Source organism: Herpailurus yagouaroundi, unplaced genomic scaffold (assembly GCF_014898765.1).
Source record: "Herpailurus yagouaroundi ecotype Mexico unplaced genomic scaffold, PumYag 194, whole genome shotgun sequence".
NCBI lineage: Eukaryota > Metazoa > Chordata > Mammalia > Carnivora > Felidae > Herpailurus > Herpailurus yagouaroundi.
Genome location: NW_024412425.1, coordinates 1,264,646 through 1,292,590, shown reverse-complemented (window position 1 = coordinate 1,292,590; position 27,945 = coordinate 1,264,646). Strand labels below are relative to the sequence as shown.

At 50.6% G+C, this 27,945-nt stretch overlaps 1 protein-coding gene across 5 annotated transcripts; it reads right to left on the bottom strand.

Moving 5' to 3' along the window:
* Positions 1 to 1,410: 1,410 nt before the first annotated feature.
* On the bottom strand, positions 1,411 to 27,945 carry FBXO17 (F-box protein 17). Of its 5 annotated transcripts, XM_040445923.1 has the most exons (8): positions 27,729 to 27,945; positions 16,473 to 16,669; positions 13,360 to 13,542; positions 6,279 to 6,641; positions 5,357 to 5,468; positions 3,558 to 3,653; positions 2,645 to 2,780; positions 1,411 to 1,848 (listed from the first exon to the last, which is right to left on the bottom strand). In XM_040445923.1, the coding sequence occupies exons 4-8, from the start codon at positions 6,622 to 6,624 to the stop codon at positions 1,705 to 1,707; spliced, it is 834 nt and encodes a 277-aa protein (XP_040301857.1). In that variant the 5' UTR covers positions 6,625 to 6,641; positions 13,360 to 13,542; positions 16,473 to 16,669; positions 27,729 to 27,945; the 3' UTR covers positions 1,411 to 1,704. The 5 variants fall into 5 exon arrangements, with proteins under 5 accessions (XP_040301857.1, XP_040301858.1, XP_040301859.1 ...); XM_040445924.1 differs by lacking the exon at positions 13,360 to 13,542; XM_040445925.1 differs by lacking the exon at positions 16,473 to 16,669.

Here is a 27,945-nt window from a genome sequence, read left to right as displayed (position 1 = left end):
CCCTCCTGCACGGTATTTACCCTCTGCGTGGTATTAAGCCTGTGACATCCCCCGTGGGCCTCGATTTCCTCCAAAAAATAGCTCCACTCACATATCCCCCTTCTTGGTATAAATTCAATGCTCTAAGTGCATAACACATGCTCCCCTACTTTAAGGTGCTGGTAGGCAGCGCTGGGTCCACCCTGTTCCCTTCCCCGCAGGCCCAGGATCTGTGCAAAGAGAGCCCGGCCCTCGAGCTTCCCCATCTGTGGAAGGGGCACTGAAAGGATCGATCGGGATGCGCTACTGCCCACATGGGAGCTGCTCTCCTAGGTTATTTTCAGACTCAACACCCACCTGGATCCGAATCCTGCCTCCCTCCTTGTTCTGTGACTTCGCGCTGTTCCCGCGCTGGGCCTCAGTTTCCTCCCTCAGGAAATGGCACCGGGAGTGATACCGACCTCACCTGATCACGCGCTTGACCATGTTCGACTTTAAGATTTGGGAGTCGTCCTTCTCACGGCTCTGTGCAAGTCCTGCCTTCCCTGCTTACTGCCCAGGTGACCTGGGGCAGGTCATGTAAGCTCTGAGCCTGTTTCCTCCTGGACTAAAGAACAGAGCCTGCATGGAGCTTAGCATACCTCCTGAAGTTCTCACGGCTGGAAATATCCCACAAGGCCTCTTAGGATCAGGGCTGGGGGCAGACGGGGCATTGACTACAGACAATGGTCCCCCATCACTTCACGTTTCGCACCAATTTTATGGAGCCAGTGTGTTGGCTGTGCCCAGCCGGGGAGATGGCAGGAGACACGAGGGGAGGCTGGCAGGAGCACTTTCCCTTGTGGCACACTGGCTCCAGTGGTATGTTACCCCGCAGGAGGGAAGCTGCGCCTGAGGTAGGAGGCGGGGTGGGGGACGTGGTTTGGGGACCCGCAGGGACTCAGGAATTCTGAAAGGAGTGGCACCAGCCTGGTCCAAAGGGCAGGTGCCGATGGGTGGTGCCCACAGAGGTTGCCCAGGGCCCCACAGCTGAACCCCAGAGACTCCCAAAACTACAGAAAGGGTTCCTTTTGATATCCCTGTTGGTCACCTCAAGGACAGACCACCCTGACTCCCAACTCCCTGCCAGCGATTGGCTTACCCCAGACGGTCAGCAGCTTTCCCTACGATTAGAAATCCTGGTTTGGCTTGTTTTTTGACCCCGGCTACCAACTGATGTCCACGTATCTAAGCAAATAATTTGCAAAGGAAACCTCTCTGATTACCCCCTGACTCCCCACCCTCTACCCCAGAAAGCTGTGAGCAGTCTTGTTGGACCTCTGGTTTCTTTCTTTTTTATTTTATTTATTTTGAGAGAGAGAGAGCATGAGCGAGGGGAGGGCAGAGAGAGGGAGAGAGAATCCCAAGCAGGCTCTGCACTGTCCACGCGGAACCCAACACAGGGCTCGATCTCACAAACCACGAGGTCACGTCTTGAGCTGAGATCAAGAGGCAGACACTCAACCTACTGAGCCACCCAGGCGCCCTAGATCCCTGGTTTCTTGCACAGCATGTGTGATACCGTGCTGAAGCAGCAAGTGGGGTTCACTGGAGGTGTGCCAGGAATGGGCCACATGGGACCCTCACTGTCCACAGGCATCCGGCTCCCGACTGCAAAGCTGTCTTTGACTGATGATGTCTGGCAGACGGCCGTACACTCTGGAAGGCTGGCTCAGCTAGGGTCAGCTAGGACAGGCGGACCCTGACCCTCACACTGGAGTGGGTCACGAGGGCGCCATAGTGCCCTACCCAGGAACGCGTGTCCCTCCCATACTGCTCGAAAGACACGTATCGGATGCCCTTGCCAAAGTTGGTGAAGACATGAGACACCTGTATGGGGAAGGAGAGCGGGAGGTTGAGGAGCTGTGGGGCCCTGCCTTACTCCACCTCAACAGGCACGCCCCAAGGATCAAGTAGGTACCAGGCCCTGCTCTAGGTGCTGGGGCTACAGCAGCGAAGAACAACCTGGTGAACCTGACAGTCTAGTCGGGGACTCAGACCCTGAAGACAGCTGGGGGTAAGAGGCAGAGGGTAAGGTAGGCAGGAGGGTGGGGTTGTAAAGTGAGTGAGCAAAGGCATCACTAAGGCAACACTAGAGCAGAAACCCAAAGGAGGGGAGAGAGCCATGTGGGGATTAGGACACAGACAACGAGTGTTTGGAACAGAGGAACGGTCAGTGCAAAGGCCCTGGGGTAGAAGTGTATCTGGAGCAAATGAGAGAACAGGAGATGGGTCAGTGAGGTAAGGGGCAGATCACATGGGGCCTTGTGGGCCATGGAAGATCTTTGGCTTCTGGCGCTCCTTATCCTTTGCGAAACTTTTTTACGGAGATAATATTCACCTAACAAAACGCACCATTTCAACTGCACAATTTAGTGGCTTTTACCTATATTCACAATGGTATGTAACTATCACCACTATCTAATTCTGGAACATTTCCATCAGCCCAGAAAGAAGCCTCATATCCGTTAGCCGTCACTTCCAATCCCTCCGTTCCCCTAGCCTTGGCGATCGCTAGTCTGTCTGCTTTCTCTCTGTAGGGATTTGCTCATTCTGGACATTTCATACAACTGCACTCCTACAAGATGTGGCCTCTTGCGTCTGGCACAAGGCAGTCTGGACCCACCTGTCGGCAGCCTCTCTCAGTCCACTGAAGGACCGGGTTGGGGGAGGCCGAGAACTTGACCACTTCGTGTTCGTACACGTCCAGGAGGCGGACCCGGAGCCGGTAGATGCAGCCACAGTTCTCGCGGGCACCCCACCTGCCAGGTCGTGGTGAGCCTTGATGTCCCTGCCACCCACCCGGTCTCTGGGGCGGGGAGAGGGAGGCTGAGGACTAAGCCTGCCTGCACTTGGGTGAGGGTCGCACACACCCACCCTGCACATGGAGAGATCAATCCTGGAAATTCGCGGGGAAGAGCCTGGGTGCCCCTGGGGTGGATTCTAGAGGCTTTGTGGTGTGTGTGTGTGTGTGTGTGTGTGTGTGTGTGTGTGTCTGGGAGGAACCACCGCCCCCAGGGGAGCAGAAGCCTGGGTATTTCTGGGGAGGAGCCAGAGCCCCAGGGAAGAAACCAGACTTTGATGGAGGACTGAGAGCTTGAAGGAAGAGCCCGAATGCTCTGGAACCAGTGCCTCCATCCCAACTCTGCCCCCCTGAGTCTCAGTTCTCAGGGCACAGTGCTCCAAACATTCCTGGGGCCTTGGGTGTCCATAAACCCTTAGGGTCCGTACTGAGTGTGGGCGATGAGGGAGGAGTGGGCGAGATGGGGCACCAGCCAATGGCCCCCATGTCAACAACCCTGGGGCCTGCTGACGGGGGACAGGGAAGAGTGCAGAGTGGGGGCTCTAGGCTCATCAAAACCCTGCCCCTCCCTGCCTCTGCAACTGTGAGAGCATCACTTCCCCCCACCTCAGCCTCACTCCAGGAGCACAGTAGCAGTGGCCAGCCCAGGGGGTTGATGGGGGCCCAGGTGAACCCCTTCTGCGTGACTGCTGCCACCACGGGTGACGCTTGGGGCAGGTTGCCATTCTTTCCTCACCAGTCGGCCACACAGATCTCGATCTGGGCGCTGTCCAGCAGCTCCTGCCACACCCCCTCCATCACCAAGTCCACAAGCTGCCTCTTGAAGCACCATCTGGAAAGAGGAGATGGTGTAGGGATGAGGCAGAAAGTCACAGCCCAGAAATCACCTCCTCCAAGAAGCCTCCCTTGGGGTTTGCTCTACTAGACAAGATATATGATGGGCTGGGCAATCCCATTGGCCTCTCACATCCCCTCCACCATTCCCCACCAGGCTCTAGGCTCCGGATACAGGCTGACCTGTATGTCCCTAACATTTGTGGGGACTGCGACAGGAGTACAAATGGATGCTCAACATTGAGCAGGCAATCCTGGAGTCTCCTAAAGTGCGGAGGCCCAAGTCTGAGGGTGTACTGCCTGTGTGGACTGGTCTCCCTTACTCTCCCCTTCCTGTTGGGTCCCAGATGGGTCCCACCTCCCAGATGGGAAGCTCTAGCAGGAGGGAAGGGAGAGAGGAGAGTAAAATCAGGTTATGTGGCCTCCTGGCTCCCTCCCAATGGATCACCGTGGGACTGCTACGTCTCTTCATGAAAGGATACAGCTCCACGGGACCCTCTCCTCACAGCCTTCTCTGTCTCAGGTTTAGGAGCTGCGTCCTCCCCTTACCTTTGTCAGGCCCAGGGCTGGTAATGCCCCTTCCCCTCACTGTTACTAGCCTAAGGTTCACGCAGTCTCCCCTGCTGGTCTGCCTACCCCTCTGTAAACAGTCCCCCCCTAATTTGAACATGCCGTCATAATAAAAATAGTGTAGTGGAAGAGAACAGAGTGCTCGGGGACAGACCTAGGTATATTTGGCAACTTCGTTAGTGATAGAAGCGGCACGCCGTATTCAAAGGTGGATTAAAGATCTAAATGTGAAAGATAAAACTATGAGGCTACTAGAAGAGACTATGAGGGAATACTGTTGGGTAGGGACTGGGTTTTTTTACCCAAAATTTCAAAAACACATTCTAAAGCAAAAAAGCAATGCATTTGATATGTGAAAATAACAACCAAGAACACCAGAGACACAGTTGATACAGATAGTAGATGGCCAGGACGGACAAGGGGCTAAAATATACGAGGAATTCTCGTATAACAAGAATAAGACATCAACCCTAATAGAAAAGATGAATGGGCAATTTCCAAAAGAGGGATTCCAAAAGGCTAACAAGCACTTGGAGAGATGCTTAATTATTAGTAAATCAAAACATGCAAATTAAAACGTCAGTGAGACATCACTTCATGCCCAATATACTGGCAACTACTAGCGAGCTGGATGGTGCCACATGAGAATGGTTGAATATGGGGGGAGGGAACAAGGAAAATGGGTAAGAGGTAGGAGAATAGAGAGAATCAACCAGTCAACTGTTCTGATGTCTTCATAGAACTTCTCACCATCAGAAGCTCTGGCGCCAGACCACCTGGGCCCAGATCTCAGCTCCGCCATTTACTAGATGTTGGCTACGTTTTGTGCCTGTTATAAAGTGGAGATAATCATACTATCTGTGTCACAGGGCTGTTGCCAGGATTCAAAGAGTTATATGTAAATGTTTGTCGTTTTGTTGTCATTATTATTTCACTGTTTTATATGTTTAATGTCTCTCCCACCGCATTTCTGAATTTTCCTGGTATCTCTCTGGCATATAAAACAGGGCCTGGTACTGGCAGGCCCTCAACAAATATTTGACTGAGTAAATCAATGAGGGAAAGAGAGGATGTAGGTAGGGTCCCCTTCCCAACTCAGGGCCCTTGCCCCAGGGATCAGGGGCCACTCACTGGAAAGAAGTCACGAAGCAGGTCTGGGAAGGAGCCCCCGGCACCAGTGTTAGGTTCTTTTCCACGGCCCAGCCATTCCCGCCGTGCTCCACCTCCCAGCCTCTGAAGCCCTCTGTGGGATACAACCACCTTGAAGACGAGGAATTCACCTGCCGCTCGCCCAGCCGACCGCCCGCCACAGCTCAGCTTGCCCCGCCCATCGACTCCTCCCTCCTGCGCTCCGCCCCCGGTTTCTTCCACTCTGGCCCCGCCTCCCAGACGCGGGCATTCCTGTTCCCACCCTACCACCGCGTCATTCAGCCCTGCCCGTCCACTCAACTCGTCCTCAGCCCCACTCGGCCCCGCCTCCAGTCCTGCCTCCCTTCATCTACTTCATTTACCCACTTGGACTTCTCCCTAACTGCGGGCTCTTGCCATCAAGGTCCCATCCCCTCTTACAGCAGCCTCCTGGCTCCCCCTGCCTTGGGCCCGCCCACTCGCTCAGCTCCCCCTCCCCACAGGCTCTCAATGCGGCTTCATGTTTCCATGCAAGCTCCGCCCCCGCCAGCCACCCAATTGGCTTTCCCCGAGTCCTCCCCGGCTCCTCCCCCTTTAACCCCGCCCACTGTATCTACAGTCCAAGCACGTGTCATTCCTGCCGGGGCCCGACTCTTGGCTCCTCCAGCTTTCTCGCCCATCCAGTTCGTCTTCCTTCACTGCCCACAGCACCTGCCCCCTCCCCCCCGCCCCAGTCCATCTCTTTCCCCCGCCCCCGGCCAGTTTCCCAGTCTCCTCTTCCCTCGGCCACGCCCCCTGGCTGCCTGCCCGGCCCCGCCCTGCCTCATTATCCTGACCACGTCCACTAATCCTCGCCCGGCCCCTCCACCCCACACAACACTCCTGTCTCCCCGGCCCCGCCCCTGGCCCCGCCCCCGGCACACACGCTCTCCGCAGGAGTTGAAGATGAGGTTGCGGCCGAGGGGTGCGCGCAGGCAGTAACGCGCCAGGGCGCAGAGCGGGAACTCCTCGTCCTCGTTGTTGGGCGGGCAACGCTGGGCCACAGCGTAGAGTGCGCGGCCTTCGGCGCTGCGGTCGCGGGCTAGCTGCAGCAGCCACACGGTGGGCCCGTCCACCACGTCGCGCCAGGCGCGGCACACTGCGCGGCAGCGCGTCACTAATGCGCGCGGCGGCACGTGGCTCAGCACCTGCACGAGCAGCTCCGGGGGCAGCGCGTCCAAGGCTATGGGCTGGTCCGCGGGCAGCCGCCGCCGCGAAGGCCGGGCGCCCATCTCAGGCCGCCGGAATCCTGCGGGTTGAGAGGGGTCAGCAGGTCAGGGCAATTTGGCCTCCCTTCATCTCTCCCAGGACGCAAGGTCCCTGCAGCTTGACCATGACCCCACCAGCTCCGGTGGAGGACCAGGGGACTGCTAGGGCCGTGAAAACCGGGTACCTATTTCCTGACCGTTCATTGGCTCTGGGGCGATCGGTTTCCCACCTTTCCCCCTCGAGCAAAATACCCCTGGTCTGACCATGACCCCCACTACCGCTCACCACGGCTTCCATGTCTGGCCGGTGCACTTGAGTCAGGCTAGTCAGTTTACGTGTATGACCACGAACACACAGAAAAACCCACCGAGGAGGAAACCATCTCCACCCCCATCGCCCAGCCGGCTCCCAACTCCTTGGGCCTTTGGAACTTCTTAACTGTCTTCGGCAAAACCCATTTCCTCGCTCTCTTCGCTGAACATTCTTGTCATCTTGCTCTCACCAAAACCCAGCTCTCCTGTGACCCTTCCAAATGGGTGAATCTTGCTCCTTGGTGCTACTTCCAGACCATTCTCCCATCCTCCCCTCAAACTCCCCAGCTATGATTCCTGTGTCATCAGAATAGGCGGTTCATTAGGCTGCCTTGTGCACCCATCTGCTGACCCAGATCACTACTCACTTCATGACTTTAGCTTCAGGCTCACTGCCACTCACGCTGCTCTTCTCAACATCCCTGGTCATTTCCACATCCAGGTATATGATCCTTCCTTGGGCCACCGGCCTCTCTGTTCTCTGACCTGCTCTCTTCTCCCTTCTATGGTCACACCTAGACCTTGTCTCAATAACCACAGATTCTTCAAGACCTCAATCTCCTTGCCAACCATCACCCTTTCTCTCTCCAGCTCTTTCCTTCCAGTGCCCCAGACCCCCACAATCCTTCCAGCCCACTGTGATTCCCCCATCCTTTGCGTCTACCTCCTTTTCACTGCCCCTCATCCCCCCCAAGTCCTCGTGTCTTCCTTATCCAGTTTAAACTGCTCAGATACTCGTTAAAAACATTCTTTGCATACATCCTGGCCTCCGGCTTCCTCCGACACGTGACCTTGGTTCAATCAGCCCCCTGCCTACCCAACTTTAAGGTCGCCAAAGAACACACAACTCCACTGGCTGGTCTCACTTCAAGGTTGTGAACTTGACCCACACGGGCCAGCCCAGGCTCCTCCTCTCTATACATAACTATTTCGCACCTTCTCCCCCAGCGCTAGCCTAGCTTATCACACCCTGCCTTCCACCTCTTCACTTTCCCCTTGCTTTCTTATTTTGCAGAAAAAAATACAAGCAATGAGAAGTGAACTTTCACATGTACCCATCACCCAATCTACCAGCTACCTGCCCCGTGGCCTCTGTGCTTTCCCCTCTGATTGCCCTGCAAACGTCAGCCCCCGCCCCCAGCCCCCGGCTCAGCCTGCTCCCACCCCTCCCGCTCATTCCAGGCCTCAGTCTCAAGTTCTCCTCACTCTCTGCCACGCCTTGGATTCCCCCTTCGCACTGGATCATTCTCAGCAGTCCACACAGTCATCCCTCTCGTCTGAAAACAAACCCTCTCTTCACTTCACCTCCCCTTTCAGCTCTGGCCCCATTTCTTTGCTTCTCTCTCTCTCTCTCTCTCTCTTTTTAAATTTAATTTTTAAATGTTTTTCTTTAAAAAAAATTTTTTTAACGTTTATTTATTTTTGAGAGACAGAAAGACAGAGCATGAGCAGGGGAGGGGCAGAGAGAGAGAAGGAGACACAGAATCTGAAGCAGGCTCCAGGCTCTGAGCCATCAGCACAGAGCCCGACGTGGGCCTCGAACCCACGGACCGTGAGATCATGACCTGAGCTGAAGTAGGATGCTTAACCGACTGAATCACCCAGGCACCCCTCTTTGCTCCTCTTTATGGTAAAACTTCTCAAAAAAGCGGTCTCCAGTCTCTGCCTCCATATTTTCTACTTCTGTTCTCTTTTAAATCTTGTCTAATCAGGCTTCGCCCCCCCTGACATGCCAAGGTCACCAGTGACCCCCTCGGTGCTAAATCAAAGTCAGAGTTCAGTCCTCACCTTGCTGGACCTGTTGAGCAGCACTTGCCATTGAGGGTTATTCCCTCTTCACTTGGCTCCAAGCCCCACAACCTCTGGACCCCTCCGAGTTTGCCTGGTGGCTCCTGCTGAGTCTCCTTGACTGTCCATCCTCCCTCTGATCTGGCAATGTCAGGGACTGGTATTTGAACCTCCTGTATTCTCCATCACCACTCACTCCCTTGGGGATCTTGCCCATTCGTACACTTCCCACCTGGCCCATCACTGTCTCCCTGCTTCTTTCCCCAGGTGTCTGTTCCTCACTAGTAGCCAGGTCGGGGTGAGCACCTGAGTCAGGTCCTGTCCCTGTCCTGCTCAGAGCCCGCCCCCGCCCCCCTCGGGCTCCACCTCACTCAGAATAAAGGCAGAGTCCTCACTGTGGCCCACAAGCGCCCACACAGTCTGCCCCCATCACCTCCTTGCCCTCAACTCCCCCTTACCCCCTCTGCCCAGCGACACCAGCCCCCACACCCCAGGCCCTTCGCATGGGCTGTTCCTGCCACCCGGATCCAGAGGATTTCTAGGCTCACCTCCAGACTTCAAGTCTTTGCTCAAATGTCAAGTTCTCCATGAGACCATCCTTGGCCGCCTTGTTTACAATTTCAGGGCCTCCTGATCGCCACCTACTCCCCCTTCCTTTATCCTTATTTTATACCTCTCTAAAGCTCTTATCACCTCTTAACACACCACACACACAAGTGTATATAATCTACTTTACTTTCTTTATTGCCTGTCTCCCTAACTGCATTATAATCACCATGAGGAAGAGTTATGGTTTCTTTTGTATATTACACACCACACCGTCCACACCAGTGCCTGACACATAGTAAGTGTTCAATGAACAGATGTTCACGGAATGGACAAATGAATCATCACATCAGAAACCCACTCCACAGATGAGGAAACTGAGGCACGGCAAGGTGAAACACCTTTATTTAGCAAGAACTCAGTGATGGAGCTCAAGACCTAGTGAGAAACTCACTGCATTTTCTCCATCGGGGCAGAACTGCCTAGCGATAAACACCTTGTGGCTGGATCCTGGCCAGCCTGGGTTCAAGTTCTGGCTCTGCCGCTAGGTGGTTATGTGACCGAGGTCACATCACTCAACCTCTTAGTGCCGCTTCCTTCTCTGAGAACGAGGATGGTAACAGTACCTACTGCACGGGATTGTTGTAAAGATGAAACGGGTTCATGTTTGTAAAGCACTTAAGAAAAACCGCTGTGTCTCAGAAATGAGTGACATTAAATTAATATTGAACGCCAAATTATGTTAGTTGCTATTATTATTACACATCATAAAAGAATGACGAATAGCCATTTAGCTATGATTTTTTTCATCTGGTGACATTTATTGGGCCTTTATTAAGCGACTGTGCCGCGCATTTAAGCTGGGTCATCTCACTGAATCCCATCATCTTGTGTAATGGGCAAACCGATCACAGGAGGTTGCCCCGGGTTAACAGGCTCCAACGATCTAATGCTTGTTATGTTGTTATGTTGTCTAACGTCGGGAGGTGCTCAACTCCTGACAGCTGTTATTATTTTTAAATAAGTTGATTAAGGTTTTGTTAAGAAGCCTGCGTCGGGCTAGTGATCCACCCACATGGGTCCTGATACCCCCCTTCACCCTGATTCGGTGATTGGTTATAAGACAGGCTTCAAGAGACAGGGTGTGCTTTTCCCCAAGTGGTTCTTAGTTGCATTAATAATTAGCAACAATTTAATACCAAGCTTACCAATTTGCCTGTCATGGACGTGAAACTCATCAGAGTGTGGTTTCCTGGCTTGGCTCTCCTTAAGAATGTGCTGATCAAAAAAAAAAAAAAAAAAAAAAAAAAGAATGTGCTGGACACTGGCGAACAAGGGATCTCTGGAGCTGGGGTGGCCTCCTCACAAGATGAGTGCGGGCAGACTTTGCCAAGGAGCAAGGACCTTCAAGTGATGTACCTTACGAGCCCTGAGTATACAAAATGCTTGTCTGGGGGGGGGGAGTGGGGGGCGCCTGGATGGCTCAGTCGGTTAAGCGTCCGACTTTGGCTCAGGTCATGATCTCACAGTTTGTGGGTTCGAGCCCTGTGCCAGACTCTGTGCTGACAGCTCAGAGCCTGGAACCTGCTTTGGATTCTGTGACTCCCTCGCTCTCTGCCCCTCCCCCGTGTGTGTGTGTGTGTGTGTGTGTGTGTGTGCGCGCGCGCGCATTCTCTCTCTCTAAACTAAATAAATACACATTTAAAAACAAAACAAATTGCTTAAAGGGCCATAAGGAGCCTTATGGCCATAATGTCCACACGGCTGAATGCCAACTATCGGCTGAGCCAGTATGGGACACGTAAGGCACAACAATGCCCTGCTGTCAGAGTGTTTGGGGCTGCGTATGTTGGGGGGGGGAGGGGTGTGGTTATTTTCCTGGCCCGCACAGCGACCAGGGGATGCTGCTGGCAGGCAGTTTCCAGGACCCGTGATGCTCTGCAGACCACGATGGCTATAGTAACATATCCTACGTCACATGCTTTTCTGGGACTTGACTGCCCTCCATTAAGAGTCCACACCCCTCCCCTTGACACGGGCAGACCTCTGTGACTGCTTCAACTTTCAGAGCACCACAGATGTGACATCGCTAAGGGATTTCCAAGGCGGGGTCGTAAAAGATACAGGTCACTGCCTGGCTCTCTTGGGACAGGTGCCTTGGGAGCCCTGACTCCAGTGGGTGCGCGGGCTAAATGGTTAACAAGGAGGAGAAAAAGAGTCTGGGTCCATAGCGTTTACTGACGTCTGGGTAAATGCACCTGCCGCCGCTCATCGCAAGCTACCAACATGAAGTCCCCGAACTGTGGGGCTGGAGAGCTGCCCACAGTCTTGCTCTCACAAGCCGGCTCCAGGACACCCCTGCCCGAGTCATTGCTTAAGTCTGGCTGCCCTGAAGTCATCGCACTGGAGAGACCCCGTGAATTCAGGCGGAGAAAAGTCTGGGGAGCCCCAGCTGTTTGAGTCACGTCCCGGGGGCTAGACACAGGGGCGAATAAGCCTTCAGGTGACCCAACCCCAGTCACTGTCAGACGGCACTGCGTGTGAGCCTCTGAGAACAGCTTAGCTGAGCCCGGCCAACCCCCAGAGCCGTGAAATAAAGGTTATCGTTTTAGGTCACTATGTTTTGAGTAGTCTGTTATGCAGCACTAACTAAATGGGACAAGGCTCAGTGACCTGCACTGTGTGGGATGGTACCTTCCACAAAGAACTGTCCTGCCCCAAAAGCCAAAAGAGCCCCCGCCCGGTAAGAAACAGCAGGCACCCTGAGTGCAGACACAGACCAATCTGGGTTCCAATCCCGACTACCCACTTCCTTGCCTATGAAACGTATTTATCTCCTTTGAGCCTAGGAAACGTAATTCGGGAATAGCAGGTGTTTTTGGTTTCTTTGATTTTTTGTTTAAGTTTACTGATTTATGTTGGGAGAGACAGAGGCAGGACAAGCAGGGAAGGGGCAGAGAGAGAGGGAGAATGCCAAGCAGGCTGTCAGCCTGCAGACAGTGCAGAGCCCAATGCGGGGCTTGAACTCACAAGATCAAGAGTCGACCCTTAACCGGCTGAGCCACCCAGGCGCCCTTGATTTTTTGTTTTCGAACAATGCTGTGGTTAAGTACTGACTACTAGCATATTATCATTTTTTAATTCAGAAATCTACTTTATTTATATTTGTTGCCTGTTTACGGGGCTAATTCTTTTTCTCCATCGTTCTCTTTTTGGTGGTAAAACCCATGTAACATAAAGTTTAGCATCATAACCCTTTTTAAGTGTACAATTCAGTGATATTAAATATATTAACGTGTCACCATCCCTGCCATCCATCTCCAAAAGTCTTTTCACCTTGTAAAACAGTAACTCCCCACCACCCCCTTCCCTCTTGCCCCCGCTAACCACTGTCTTTTTCGTCTGTACGATTTCGACCACTCTAAGTAACTCACGTAAGAGGAATAATCATACAGCACCGGTTTGTGATTGGCCTGTTCACTTAGCGTAATGTCCTCAAGGTTCATTCGTGTTGTAGCATAAATCAGAATTCCTTTCCTTTTTAAAAAAAATTTGATGAGAGAGTGGGGCAGGGGCAGAGAGAGTCTCCAGCAGGCTCCATGCCTCGCGTGGAGCCCGACTCGAGGCTTGATCCCACGACCCTGAGATCATGACCTGAGCCAAAATCAAGAGTTGGATGCTTAACCGACTGAGCCACCCAGGCATCCCAGAATTCCCTTCCTTTTTTTTTTATTAAATTTTTTTTTCAACGTTTATTTATTTTGGGGACAGAGAGAGACAGAGCATGAACGGGGGAGGGGCAGAGAGAGAGGGAGACACAGAATCGGAAGCAGGCTCCAGGCTCTGAGCCATCAGCCCAGAGCCTGACGGGGGGCTCGAACTCACGGACCGTGAGATCGTGACCTGGCTGAAGTCGGACGCTTAACCGACTGCGCCACCCAGGCGCCCCAAATTCCCTTCCTTTTTAAAGCTGCTTAATATTCCATTTTGCTGATCCATTCATCGGCTGTTGGACATGGGCCGCTTCCACGTTTTAGCTATTCTGACGATAGGTATTTTTGTTGGTGTGATACCTTTATTTCATTGTATTTAACCATCCGGAGTCTTTTGCACCTTGAGATTGTGGTCGATGACACGATGGCCCACTTCATGGTGACCACATGTGCCGAAGGGCAACAACAAATTCTCTGCCATTGGGGCGCCTGGCTGGCTCCTTCGGTGGAGCCTGTGACTCTTGATCTCGAGGTTGTGAGTTTGAGCCCCGCGTTGGGTGTAGAGATTACCTGAAAATAAAATCTTAAGAAAAAAAAAAATCTCTGCTAAGAGAATTTCAGGCAGCATTAAAAATTCTAACTGGGCAGGGGCACCTGGGTGGCTCAGTCGGTTGAGCACAGGTCATGATCTCAGCACAGGTCATGATCTCAGGGCTCGTGAGTTCAAGCCCCGCATCGGGCTCTGTGCCGATGGCGCAGAATTCTGTGTCTCCTTCTCTTTGCCCCTCACCTGCTTGTGCGTTCTTTCTCAAAATAAATAAATAAACTTAAAAATACATATATGCTCTTTTCTTTTTTTTTTTTTTTACATTTTTAATTTTTTGAGACGCAGAGAGAGAGCACAAGCGGGGTAAGGGCAGAGAGAGAATGAGACACAGAATCCGAAGCAGACTCCAGGCTCCGAGCTGTCAGCACAGAGCCCGACGCGGGGCTCGAACTCACAAACCATGAGATCATGTCCTGAGCAGAAGTCAGACGCTCAACCGACTGAGCCACTCAGGCGCCCCCAAAATACATATATATTAAAAAGAAATTCTAAGCAGGCAGAGATGTACTCATTTAGAAAGGATTTTGTTTCCGTTTCCTGACCCGAGGCCTGGCTATATGTGTGTGTTAAATATTCATCAGGCTGTACAGCTTGAGTCTTTTCTGTAAAAGGTTTAGGAGAAACCCTAACAATAAGCAGAGAGGGTAGTCCACGGAAAGGGACAAAAAGATGTCAGAGAAGCTCTCCCCAGACTTGCCAAACAAAATATGGGACTATTTAAAGCGAAGGCGTCCCTAGAAACTAGTAAGCTCGCTTATCTCTCTCCTCAGCAGTTCCTCAAATTGTGTGGGGCCAGTGGCCTTTTTATAGTGACTGGAAAATATTGCCCCAAAATACCTCCATGACTCAGTGATGACACCATTGACATGGTTTGTTTGCTGGAGTCCACTCACAATAACCATTATTTTATGATTTTTTTTTTTTCTGGCTCTGGGAGTTGCCTGGGCGCAGGTCGGCAGTTCTCGGGGGCTGGAGTGCAGTTGTCATCCGGCAGGGGTGCGGCTGGGTCATCTGAGGGCTTATTCAGTCCCCTGCCTGGCGCCTGGGATGGGGAGCCTCGAACAGCTGGGGCTTGGCAGGCTCTTGTCTATCTCCATACAGTCTCTCCAGCTAAAGCCTACTTTTGTCAAAGGCCAAATAATACAATTTCATTTTCTTTCTTTCTTTTCCCTAAATGTTTATTTTTGAGAGAGAGAGAAAAAGCGAGCGCACGGGGGGGGGGGGGGGGTGGTGGCAGAGAGAGGGAGGTGGACAGAGGATCTGAACGGGGCTCTGTGCTGATAACACAGAGCCCGATGTGGGGCTCGAACTCAAGAACTATGAGATCATGACCTGAGCCGAAGTTGGACGCTTAACTGACTAAGCCACCCGGGAGGTCCTAGAATTTCATTTTCAAGGCTCATGATTCATTAAGTGGTCTTCATTTTATAGGATGTTCGTCCTTCATTAATTTTATTACTGAATTTGTATTGATTTTACCTTTATCAATTTTAGCATCATTTTTAAAGATTATTTAATTTTTTCAATTTTTATTTATTTTGAGAGAGATGGAGAGCAAGTAGGGGAGGAGCAGAAAGAGAGGGAGACAGAATCCCAGGCAGGTTCCACACCACCAGCTTGGAGCCTGACCTGGGGCTCGAACCCACAAACTGTGAGATCATGACGCGAGCTGAAGCCAAGAGTCAGGCGCTCAACCGATGAGCCACCCAGGCTAAAATTTTAGCATTTTAGCATTATTGTGAGAGGGAGAGAGAGGGCACAAGTGACTGAAGGGCAGAGAGAGAGAGAGAGAGAGAGAGAGAGAGAGAGAAGAGAGAGAGAGAGAGAGAGAAGCAGGGCTCACCCCAAGTGGGGCTCGAGCCCACAAACCATGAGATCATATGCTTAACATTCTTTCCTAGAATCCCATACAAATGGAATCATATAACATACCCTTTCAGCGCGGGTGCTGTGAGGAGTTGGCAGAGCTCAGACGGGGCAGGGAGCTTCACATGTGCCCACTCCCCTCCCCTGTGTACCCTCTCCCCAAGGCGAATCCACAGAGGCATATACTGCCTCATAGATCCCCCCCTTGGCCAAACTGGAGTTTGGCCATTTAAACTTTTCTGTGCCGGCTGACAGGTTGAATTTCCCCAGTAGAGGGCGCCAGAGGAACACGACAGGAAGAAGGCTTTTTTTTTTTTTTTTTTTTTCTTCCAGCTTCGTCGCCCCAGGGCAGCTTCTCAGGCACCTGCAGCGTGCAAGCTTCTCCCGTGCCTGCCAGCACCCCGCGGCCAGCGCCGTCCCCTGGTGCCCCCCCTCAGGCGGTTTCCTATTGCCCCGAGCGCCCCACTTCTTGCGAACTGCATTCCCCAGCATCCCGCTGGACAGACTTCTGGCAAGTTCCGGAGGGGGGCCTTTCCATCAAGTTCAAGGTGCAGCACGACCGGGGCGGGGGGCGGCCCCTATGCCCTTTGTGAGCCTCCTCCAAGAGTTCTCGAATGAGATCAGGGTCTGGGACTGTCATCTTTCTCAAGCTCTCAGTCTTTTTTTTTTTTTTTTTTAATGTTTATTTTTGAGAGAGAGCGTGCAAGTGGGGGAGGACTGAGAGAGAAGATCTGAGGCCGGCTCCGTGCTGACAGCAGAGAGCCTGATGCGGGGCTCCAACTTGTGGACCGCCAGACCATGACCTGAGCAGAAGCCAGAGGCTTAACCCACCGCGCCACCCAGGCGCCCTCAAGCTTTCAGTCTTGGATCACAGAGGTGGTACTGCTCCTGATCTCTGCTATTTCTATATTCTTTAGCATTCTCTTCATTTCTTAGTAGCTATTTCCCCTGCTATAATTAATAATTCTGTCTATTAAACGTTCTCCCTTCAATGTACTGCCTGGTTTCTGTCTCCCGATTGGACTCTGGCTGATACATACAGTATGTTCCCCTGTGTCTTCTTTCCTTCAGGATAACGTCTCTGTGATCCGCCCACGTTGTTGCATGCGTCAATCGGTACTTGGATCCTTTTTATCGCTGAGGAGTATTCCATCGAGCAGATAAACCACAATCTGTTTATCCACTCACCATGATGGGACATCGGGCTCTTTCCCGTTTGGGGCTGTTATGAATAAAGCTGCAATGAACATTCAGGTATGAGTGTTTGTATGGACATACATGTTCATTTTTCATGAGCAAATACCCAGGAGGGACATTCTCGGATCATACAGTAAGTGTATATTTCACTTGACAAAAAAACACCCAATAGGTTTTCTCGGCAACAATGGGCCGTTCTCAGTCCCTTCAACGATGTGTTCTCAGTCTAGGTGCAGTCGCCAGGACCACGTGTTGTCAATTGTCTTTTTAATTTTTGACAGAATGGCTTGTTTTTCGTGCCCTCGGGGGAGTTTCCTCTACCTGACATCTTCCTTTATTAATTTTAAGTCTTTGCTCTTGAACCATAGCGCTGATGTTGTTTCTCAGTAAGCCGAGATCAGAATTCTTTGCTCTTAAGAATTACATGCAGGTTCAAAGATTTGATGTGGCTTCCCTTTCAAGAAGTCAGACGAGCTGCTGATAATCAGGGCCTATGCTGGCTTTTATCAGTCTTTGGGTTGATTTCAAAAAAGATTTTTTTAGTGTTTATTTTTGAGAGAGAGAGAGCAAGTGGGGGAGGGACAGAGAGAGAAGGAGACACAGAATCTGAAGCAGGCTCCAGGCTCCAAGCTGTCAGCACAGAGCCGGAAGTGGGGCTCAAACCCGCGAACTGTGAGATCATGACCTGAACCAAAGTCAGATGCTTAACGAACTGAGCCATCCAGAAAGGATGCCTTTTTATTTAAAAAAAAACATTTTTTTTAAATGCTTATTTATTTTTGAGAGAAATAGAGTGTGAGCAGGGGAGGGGCAGAGAGAGAAGGAGACACAGAATCCGAAGCAGGCTCCAGGCTCCGAGCTGTGAGCACAGAGCCTGATGTGGGGCTTGAACTCACAAACCTCAAGACCATGACCTGAGCCAAAGTCAGATGCTCAACTGACCAAGCCACCCAGGCACCCCTGGAAGGGATGCCTTAAAAAAAGAAAAAAAAAGAAAAGAGAGAGAAAATCTTGGCTCAGTCGGTTAAGCGGCCGACTTTGGCTCAGGTCATGATCTCGAGGTTCATGGGTTCACGTCCCCCATCGGGTTCTGCACTGATATTACAGAGTCTGCTTGGGATTCTCTCTCTCTTCCTCTCTCTCTGCCCCTCCCCAACATGTGCTCTCTCTCTCTCTCAAAATAAATAAATAAACTTTAAAAATACTAAAAAAAAAATAAATAAATAAATAAAGCTTTAAAAAAAACCCATCCCTTCTGGGTGAATCCAACCCTGGGGTAGCTTGGCCTGGCAATAAGAGCAAGGGCTGGGTTTGGGCCCCCACTCACACTGCTGCCCCTGGCTGGCCTCTTAACAGTAACAGTCCTATGTGCCTGATACTGTGCTCGATGCCCTGGAAACGGTATCCCAGGAAAACCAAGTTCAAATGCCTCCAACAGACAGGCAGTATCCTTTTCTTTTTTTTTAAGTTTATTTATTTTGAGGGACAGGGAGCAAGGGAGGGGCAGAGAGAAAGGGAGAGGGAGAGAGAGAGAATCCCAAACAGGTTCTGCCCCCATGAGCACCAAGCCAAAGTGGGGCTCGAACTCACAAACTGGGAGATCTCTTCCTGAGCTGAAACCAAGAATAGGACGCTTAACTCCCAGACGGGCAGTATCCTTTTTAAAAAATTTTTCTTTAATGTTTACTTATTTTTGAAAGAGAGAGAGAGAGAGAGAGAGAGAGAGAGAGAGAGAGAGCGTGCATGAGCAGGGGAGGAGCAGAGAGAGAGGGAGACACAGAATCTGAAACAGGCTCCAGGCTCCGAGCTGTCAGCACACAGCCCGACGCGGGGCTCGACGCGGGGCTCGAACTCACAAACCGTGAGATCATGACCTGAGCCGAAGCCGGACGCTCAACCGACGGAGCCACCCAGGCGCCCCTGAGATGGGCAGTATCTTAAACGAGGCCGCTGGGTAGGAGGAAACAGGGAGTGGTGGTGACTGGCAAACCAGAAGGTACAGCCAGCCTGAAGTCTGTGCCAATCTGTACTCTGGCTCCTTTACCGCCAGGTAGGAAGGTTGGCCTGCTTTGGCCACATCTTCCAGTTTGTTCAAAAGAAACTGGAAACCCCAGTTTCCATGTGAAGTCACCCAATTTTTAAAGGTTCGCAATGCATTAGAAAAAAATTACGGCACCGTATGGGCCAGATAACAGACAGATCTGCAGACCCAGGAACTGAATGGGTGTGGCCATTTGTGACTTCTGTATTATCCCAGTTGATCACACCAGGAGGAAACTGAGGCCCGGAGAGGCAAAATGACTCCCAAAAAGGTCACACAGCAGTCAGACCGTGGACCGGGGATTGGAATCTGGGCAGCCTGATCTCCCTCTCAAAGGGCGTCCTCTCTATGGACGGCAAAGAAATGCAAACGCAAAGTAAACAGGAGGAAGCCCATCCACAAAAAAGGAATGCCACTATTTTCCAGAAAGACAGAAGTGTAGGGGCCCAAGTGTTGGGTCCAGAAAGACCCAAGTGTAGGGGCCAGGGTCAAACTCAAAGTGGGCACAATGGAGCCTCAAGGAGGCTAACCCTAACCTCAAGAGGCTTTGGACCCAGAGCCAGCGGTCGAGGGGGGCCAGGCTGGGGTAGGTGTGCAGGCAGAGAGTGAGAGAGCAGAGTGAGGACAGAGGTCGGCCCGTCTTCGCAATGACTGCGCCTATGGGCTCCCCACTCCCTCTCCTGCTCCCCACGTGCTTCGCCACACAGGTCTCCGGCTGCCCAACATTCATCCACGGGAAAAACGAAACCATACTGGAGGACTGTTCTCTAAAGAAACTGCATGAAGGCATCTCTTCCCGCCCACGGATCTTGTCCCCGGGCTTTCATAAAATCACCTTTTTGCACCAAAGACGTCTTCAAGAATTCTTTCTTGGCCGGAGCCCACGACCACCACCCATACCCCCAAAACCCCATCAATCACAACCTGAGCTAAAACCAAGAGTCGGACGCTTAACTGACTGAGCCACCCAGGCGCTCCTATTTTTCACCATTCTAAATGTCAGCAAGGTGGTTCTTCTGTTCTAAGCCAGCTCGGTTGGAAGGAATGGTCTGGAAAGGCCTTATTCAAATACGTGACGACTGGCAGACTGGATGTGCCGGAGAGACCTCAGTGGCGACTGCTCATTTCTACTTTAAAAGATCTCTCCGGGCGCCTGAGTGGCTCAGTCGGTTGAGTGGTTAAGCCTCCGACTTCGGCTCAGGTCATGATCTCACAGCTCGTGAGTTTGAGCCCCGCATCGGGTGCTGTGCTGACAGCTTGGAGCCTGGAGCCTGTTTCAGATTGTCTCCCTCTCTTTCTCTCTGCGTGTCCCTCCCCTGCTCACGCTCTGTCTCTCCCTCTCCCTCGAAAGTAAATAAACGTTAAAAAAAGAAATAAAGAAACTGCATGAAGCCTCTGGGAGCTCACTCCCAGCAAAGACTGGCTTCTCCCTCCTAACACCAAGTGCTGTCCCCAAACACAGTTCTCAGTCATCCCTTCAACTAGACTAAGAAGCCAGTGGGAAAGCAGGACTATATTTATAACAGCCCCAAATTTCAAAACAGTTACTTATTTTTTAAGATTTTATTTTTAAGTAATCTCTACACCCAACGTGGGGCTCGAATTCATGACCCCGAGATCAAGAGTCATGTGCTCTACCGACTGAGCCGGCCCCATCAGACCAGTTACTTTGATTTAAAAAAATTTTTTTAAATGTTTATTTATTTTTGAGAGACAGACAGAGAGCAAGTGGGGGAGGGGCAGAGAGAGAGGGAGACACAGAATCCGAAGCAGGCTCGGGGCTCCGAGCTGTCGGCACAGAGCCAGACGCGGGGCTTGAACTCACAGACTGGGACGTCATGACCTGGGCTGAAGTCTGACGCTTAACCAACTGAGCCACCCAGGTGCCCCTGAGTTACTTTTAAAAAGCCACCCAGCCCCTTGTTTGTCTGAAAATGGGATTGACGAGGAAGGCTCACCAGATGCCTCAAGAAACTAGCAGCCGGCAACAGAAGTATTGAGGGAAAAGGGCAGAACTGTAGCAAACTGACCCCAGAGGAAAGAGAACAATTCAGAGGACCAAATAAACATGATAAGGGAAATAGCAGAGAAGGCCGGCTTTAGGCTTCACGGGGATGTGACCTGCACAGTCACATGTGGTCCTTTATCTGAGGGGCTCTGTGCTTATTGTAATGTTCTGCTCTTGCCAACTGGAAATTCTCAAATCATTTTTTAATGTTTATTTATTTTTGAAAGACAGTGAGAGAGACAGAGAGCGAGAGAGAGAGAGCAGGGGAGGGGCAGAGAGAGAGGGAGACAGAATCCCAAGCAGACTCCATGCCGTCAGCACAGAGCCCAGTGCGGGACTCGAACCCACGAACCGCGAGATCATGACCTGAGCCGAAACCAGGAGTCAGACGCTTAACCAACTGAGCCACCCAGGCGCCCCAGAAATGCTCAATCCTTTCTAAACAAGGGGCCCATACACGCATTTTGCATTGGGCCCTGCAAATTGGTACATTTGCCCTGGGTACGTTTAGATTAGAGAAGATACTCAAAACACAGTAAGAACAGGATATTATAAAAGGAAGAATGTTTTCTAGAAGAAAAAAAATTCCCCAAAAGTAGACTGGATGAGTTAGAACCCAGAAAATACCTCTCTCAAAAGGGAAAAATTAAAGGGGCACCCGGCTGGCTCAGTCAGTGGAGCATGTGACTTGATCTCATGGTTTGGAGTTTGAGCTCCACGTTCTTTTGCAGAGATCACTTAGAAAAACTTAAAAATATAAAATCCTGGGGCGCCTGGGTGGCGCAGTCGGTTAAGCGTCCGACTTCAGCCAGGTCACGATCTCGCGGTCCGTGAGTTCGAGCCCCGCGTCGGGCTCTGGGCTGATGGCTCAGAGCCTGGAGCCTGTTTCCGATTCTGTGTCTCCCTCTCTCTCTGCCCCTCCCCCGTTCATGCTCTGTCTCTCTCTGTCCCAAAAATAAATAAACGTTGGAAAAAAATATAAAATCCTAGAGACTCCTGAGTGGCTCAGTCTGTTGAGCATCCGACTCTTGGTTTCGGCTCAGGTTACGATCTCGTGGTTTCATGGGTTCGAGCCCTGCATTGGGCCCTGCACAGGCAGTGCAGAGTCGGCTTGGGATTTTCTGTCTCCCTCTCTGTCTGCCCCTCCCTTGTTTGCACTACCTCTGTCTCTCTCAGAATAAGTAAATACACTTAAAAAAAAAAAAAACTCAGAAAAAAATGGAAAAATTAAAGCTCTGACAAACTGCAGGAAAAACAAAAAACTGCTGAAGAAAATCGTGGTCCAAATATATACACTAACTGTATCCATGTTATGTCAATTTGACAATATGCAAGAAAAAAGAATCAATTTGACCTGGAGGCTAGAGACATTCTCACTAAAATAGGGACATTCTTCTTAAAAAAAAAAAAAAAAAATATATATATATATATATGTACACACATGTATGTATATGTATATATATATATCTGAGTATATACATATAAATATATATATACACCTCACATATAACATTGTGTAAATTTAAGGTGTATGTGTTGATTTGATACATTTATGTATTGCAAGATGATTACCACTTTAGCATTAGCTAGCACCTCCAATCATGTCACCTAATTATCGTTTCTTTTTTGTGGTGAGAACATTTAAGATCTGGTCTCTTAACATAAAGACTGTCTTCTCAACAAACGGTGATGGGAAATCTACATGCAAAAAGATGAGTTGAGGCCTTTATCTCATACCACACACAAATATCAACTCAAAATAAACCATACACCTGAATGTAAGAGTTACAACCATAAAAATTTTTAGAAGAAAATAGAAAACTCTAATGATCTTGGGTCAAGCAAAGACTTCGTAGATACAACACCAAACGTGTGATTCGTATAAGGAAAACAATGGATGAATTAAACATCTTCAAATTTTAAAACGTTTGCACTTAAAGGACACCAGTGAGAAAATGAAAAGACAAGCTATAGATTGGCAGAATTATGTCTGCAAATCATGTATCTGATAAAGGACTCGTATCCAGAATATATAAAGAACACTTAAAATTCAACACTATTACAAACAAACCACTTTAAAAATAGACACAGAATTTGAGGAGACATTTCACCAAAGACGGTATGTGTATGACTAACGAGCACATGAAAAGATGCTCAACATCATTAGTCATTAAGGAACTCCAAATTAAAGTCACGATGAGACACCATGTCAGGCCCACCGGAATGGCTACTGTTCAAAAGACTGGCCAGTACCCGGAGAAACTGGAACCCCCGCATGTTGCTGATGGGAACGTGAAATGGGACAGCCACTTGGGAAAACAGGCAGTTTCTTTGAAAGGTGAACATTAACAAAAACAGCTCAGCATAAACTTTCCACGAAACACAGCAATTCTATCACGAGACTACCTGCCCACGAGACATAAAAACACGTGTCCACGCACAGGCTTGATTGCAAACGTTCACAGCAACATTATTTGGAAACGACCCGAACGTCCGTCCGCTGGTGAATGGATAAACAAAACGTGGTCTATCCGCACAACGGCACACTGATCGGCAGCACGAAGAACCAAGAATGGGTACACACCACGATATGAATGAACCCCGAAACAGCATGCTAAGTGAAAAAAGCCAGACACACACACACACACACACACCACACACACAAACCCCACATACTGTATGATATATTTACATGAAATGTCCCCAAAGGACATATCTAAAGTTACAGAAAGATTAGTCGTTGCCTGGGGCTGGGCTGGGGAACGGGGAAGTGACCACAAATAGGCACAGGGGATATTCTGGAGGTGACAGAAATGCTCTAAAACTGGTGATAGCTGCACGACTCTGTAAATTCACTAAAAAATCACTGAATTGCACACTTTAGAGGGCTGACTTTTATGGTATGTAAATTACACCTCACTGAAGCTGTCAGGAAAACCCTGGAAACTCTACAGTGAAAGCATCTAAGACTTAAATATGGTAACAGAACAGACTGTAGATGTTATCAACCTTGACACCGTGAAAATAAATGTACAAGGAACAAAAGATGGGAAACCAAGGCGGGAGGAGGGGAAACCAAGATGCTTGGCTCACCTGCTTCAAGTCACGGGACTCAAAAGTTGCCACAATAAGAAAAAGAAGTGAAGCATAACATTTGAAGTTACAAAGGTCAATAGCGAATAATCTTTAAAAAGTACGATTATTGTTTTATGAGTTTTTTTTTCAATATTTATTTATTTATTTTGAGAGAGAGAGCGCGCAAGGGAGGGCAGGGGAGGGGCACAGAGAGAGGAAGAGAGAATCCCAAGCAGGCTCCGCCTGCCACAGGGCTCAACCCCACCCGAGCCAAAACCAACTGAACCGCGCAGGTGCCCCTAAAGCAGACTCCACACTGTCAGCGCAGAGCCCGACGGTGGAGTTCGAACTCACAAACCGCGAGATCATGACCCGAGCCGAAATCAAGAGTAGGACGCTCAACGGGCTGAGCCACCTAGGCGCCCTAGATGGGCATTTTTTACTGAAGTTGAAAATGTGTGCCTGCCCCGGGACCCAGCCATTTGACCCCAGAGCCGGGAAACACACACTAGAATGTTCATGACAGAATTGTCTCTAACAGCTCCGGTCTGGAAATGACCCATCCATCCACTGGAGGATGTAGGAGTAAATTAAGGTGGTCACAGAACGGCGGCAAGGCACCTAGAACGTTGAGTCCTGGGACACCCGGGCAGCTTGAATTGCGCGGGGCAGCCCTGGTCTACGACACATATGGTCCCCAGGGTAATTCGGGTAATTCCAGACCTCCCCTACTTCTAAAGTTTCCTGCTTGGATGATAAACTATATACTCCCACCCATGGTGCTACTCTTAGAAAGTTCGCAAACAGGCTAAACTAATAAAGTGTCGTTAATATCCACACGTGGGTACTAAAACCATATAAAGAAGAACAAAATAGGGGCGCCTGGGTAGCTCCGCCGGTTGAGCGTCCGGCTTCGGCTCAGGTCATGATCGCACGGTTCGCGAGTTCAAGCCGCGCGTCGGGCTGTGTGCTGACAGCTCAGAGCCTGGAGCCTGCTTCGGATTCTGTGTGTGTCTCTCTCTCTCAAAAATAAAAAAAATAAACATAAAAAAACCAAAAAAAATAAAAAGAGCAAAATAGGAACGTGAGTATCGTAAAAGTCAGGGCACTGGTTTCCCCTGTGGGGAGGGAGAGGGCTATTAACCAGGTGCCCACAGGGAAGCTTCTGGGGGCTGACGATGTTCTTGCTGCTGACCTGGGCCCTGGTTCCATATTTTACAATTATTTGTTAAACTGTTCATCTGTTTTATATACTTCTCTGTATGGATGTTATAATTCACCATTTAAAAAATATTAATGCTATCAATAAACACCACTGATGTTATTGAACCCAGGAAGGAAACAGTCTCACTGCATCTTTGCGCAAATTATAATTCACATTTGCCAAGTGCTTTCTTTGGGTAAGGCACTCTGGAAAATTCTTTCTGTGCATCATCTCATTCCCAGGAGGCAGCAGTGATATTTCTGGGCGAGGAGGCATCACCAGGCTAGTAAGGGACATTGCTTTCGGAAATTGCTGGTGACAGCCCGCAGAGAAAGTGGCATTGTGGGGAAGGTGAGTGTCGCAGGTTCTATATGGTCAGTCACTCCTGGGCCAGCCCCACCCCAAACTCTTGTTCATGACCTTGGGGGAACGGGCTTCCCTCTCTGAGTGGATTTTCCTCTCCGTAAAATGAGAAATGTGCAGGTCCCCATCTCCTCTCCCCAGTCCCCAAATCCAAAAGCCTGGAAAACCGGAACTCTTTCCCAGACCCATTTGGTGGCAGGGCTGAGTCACACTGGTGTGAGATTTGACTATCCCGGTGAGTAGGTCACGCATTGGTCACGATCTCACGGGTGGTGAGTTCCAGCCCCGCATCGGGCTCTGCTCTAATAGAGCTGAGCCTGCTTCCTATCCTCTGTCCCCAGCTCTCTCTCTCTGCCCCTCCCCCGCTCACACTCTCTCAAAAATAAACATTTAAAAAAAGAAACAAGAAAATAAAAAAAAAAGAAAGAAAAAGCCTTCATAAACTACCAGCTACGGTTAACCGCACAGTAACTGCTCTCGGCACGTTGGCAAGGGCTTTCTCGAATCTCACAGAAGCCTCACGAACAGCTCCAGGAGGGAGGTGCCATTTTTCAGCCGGGGAAACTGAGCCTTGGAGAAGGGGAGCCACGGACCCAAGGTCACCTGACACAAAAGCCGCCGAGCCGGGCTTTGAACCTGACTCTTGGTCTCAGCTCAGGTCACGATCTCGTGGTTTGTGGGTTTGAGCCCCACATCGGGCTCCATGCTAATGGTGCGGAGCCTGCTTGGGATTCTCTCTATCCCTCTCTCTCTGCCCCTCCCCTGCTCTCTCTCTTTCTCAAAATAAATTAATAAACTTAAAAAATATTTTTAAAAGTAAAAGATAAAATACTGCCCCCCCCCAAATAAAATAAAAAAGATCAAACACTGCTTCCCCCTTTCCGTGCTCTTCAAGATATTGCTTTTATATATATAGGAAATAAAAAGGCAGACTCATTTCTATTTGATTTGTGAATCACATCTATAACTTGATTGGATGAAAAAATTCGTATTTAAATAAATACAAAAACTTTATTAAACAATATTGGGGCGCCTGGGTGGCTCAGTGGGTTGAGCACTGGACTCTTGGTATTGGCTCAGGTCATGATTTCACTGATGGTGAAATTGAGCCCTGCGTGGGGCTCCGCGCTGACAGTACAGAGCCTGTTTGGGATTCTCTCTCCCTCTCTCTGCCCCTCCCCCACTTGCGCGCGTGCGTGTGTGTGTGTGTGTGTGTGTGTGTGTGTGCGTGCGCGCGCACGCGCGCTCTCTCTCTCTCAAATAAATAAACTTACAAAATATTATTAAAGAAGGAGCGCCTGGGTGGTTGAACCCTGGACTCTTGATTTCGGCTCAGGTCAGGATCCCAGGGCCCTATGTAAGCCCGGAGCCTGCTTAAGATTCTGTCTCTCTCCCTCTGACCCTCTCTCCCCTGCTCGCGCTCTCTCTAAAATTAAAAGAAAAAAAATTATTAAAATAGATTCATCAGCCAGGCCTCACAAAATGGGGAGTCAAACAGATCCTATAAATATTTCAAAGAACAAGAAAGACGTTTAAAACACTTTTTTGACGTTATGAAAGCAGCCAATAGGGAAACTGCGAGCAATGTGCCATTAATTACAAATAATTTTAACTGGCCGTGGGGCCGCGGTCTGTTGCTTAAGGGGCTGTTTTTGCTGCAAAGCTTCGTCTGCCTCATTTGTCTTTTGTTCTTGGGTGGTACTGGGGCACTTGAAAAAAGTATTTATTTTAAAAGTAGGTGCCTAATATTGCAGCCTTTCAAAACTGCTAGTTAACAGATGCTCTCTAAACTTGAAGGATCCAGACTGAAAGAACAAGATATGGAGCGTTAAGAAATATTCCTGAACGCTGCAAAAGTTAACTTAGAAGAACAAAATTTAAATCGGGAGGAGCGGCCGCAGCTAAAAACAAACTGTGCCCAAGTTGCTAAATCGAGAAACGGGGCTCTGAGCCTTCTGATTCACCGATTTGGCGGAGGGGCTGCCACTCAGAAGAAACAGAAGAAACCAGAGCTGGTAAAAGGGGTCTGGCCTCTCGCCGGCTGCGGAGTACACGTGTTGGTCGGGTACGTTTTGGGGGGAGGGGGAGTTTCTTCCACCGTGGCCTCTGCCCAGGAGCAGCTGGGTGGAAGGCGTGGGCGTCAGAGGACCCGTTTTAAGCCCTTTCCGCACGACCTGGGGCTTTCAAACGTGCGTCCGTGCGACTCTGGACTTAAAGGGGCGGAAGTTGGCTGGGACAGCCTAGGACCCGGGCAGGGCAGGAGAAGGGGCGCTGGGGAACAAGGACTCCGGGGGGACCCGCCCCTCCCGCGGGGGCCCGGGGGCGTTAGTCCTTCCCCGGGCGCCCCGGGGGCGAGTGGGGACGGGACACCCGTCCCGACCTGCGTCCCTACCTGTCCCGACGCTCACCTGGCGGCCCGCTCGGAGGCGGCGGCGGGCTAAGATCCCTTTCCCCACCCTGCTCTGGGAGGCAGTCAGGGGGGCTCCCTGGGATCGGCCCCGCCCAGGGAGCCCCGGGACCCGCAGTCTGGGCAGTCGGTCCTCTGCGGGGGCCGGCGGCTCCGGGATCCGCGGGCGGGCGGCTGCGGCGGGCGGGAGCGAGGCAGGGGCGGGATCCGGGAGGCTG

Coding starts and splice junctions, on each gene's coding strand:
- FBXO17 (XM_040445926.1), bottom strand. CDS start 6,624: ATGGGCGCCCGGCCTTCGCGGCGGCGGCTGCCCGCGGACCAGCCCATA. Junction 5,469..6,278: donor CTTCAACTCCTGCGGAGAGC/GTGTGTGCCGGG, acceptor TGTATCCCACAG/AGGGCTTCAGAGGCTGGGAG. Junction 3,654..5,356: donor TGCTTCGTGACTTCTTTCCA/GTGAGTGGCCCC, acceptor TCCTCTTTCCAG/ATGGTGCTTCAAGAGGCAGC.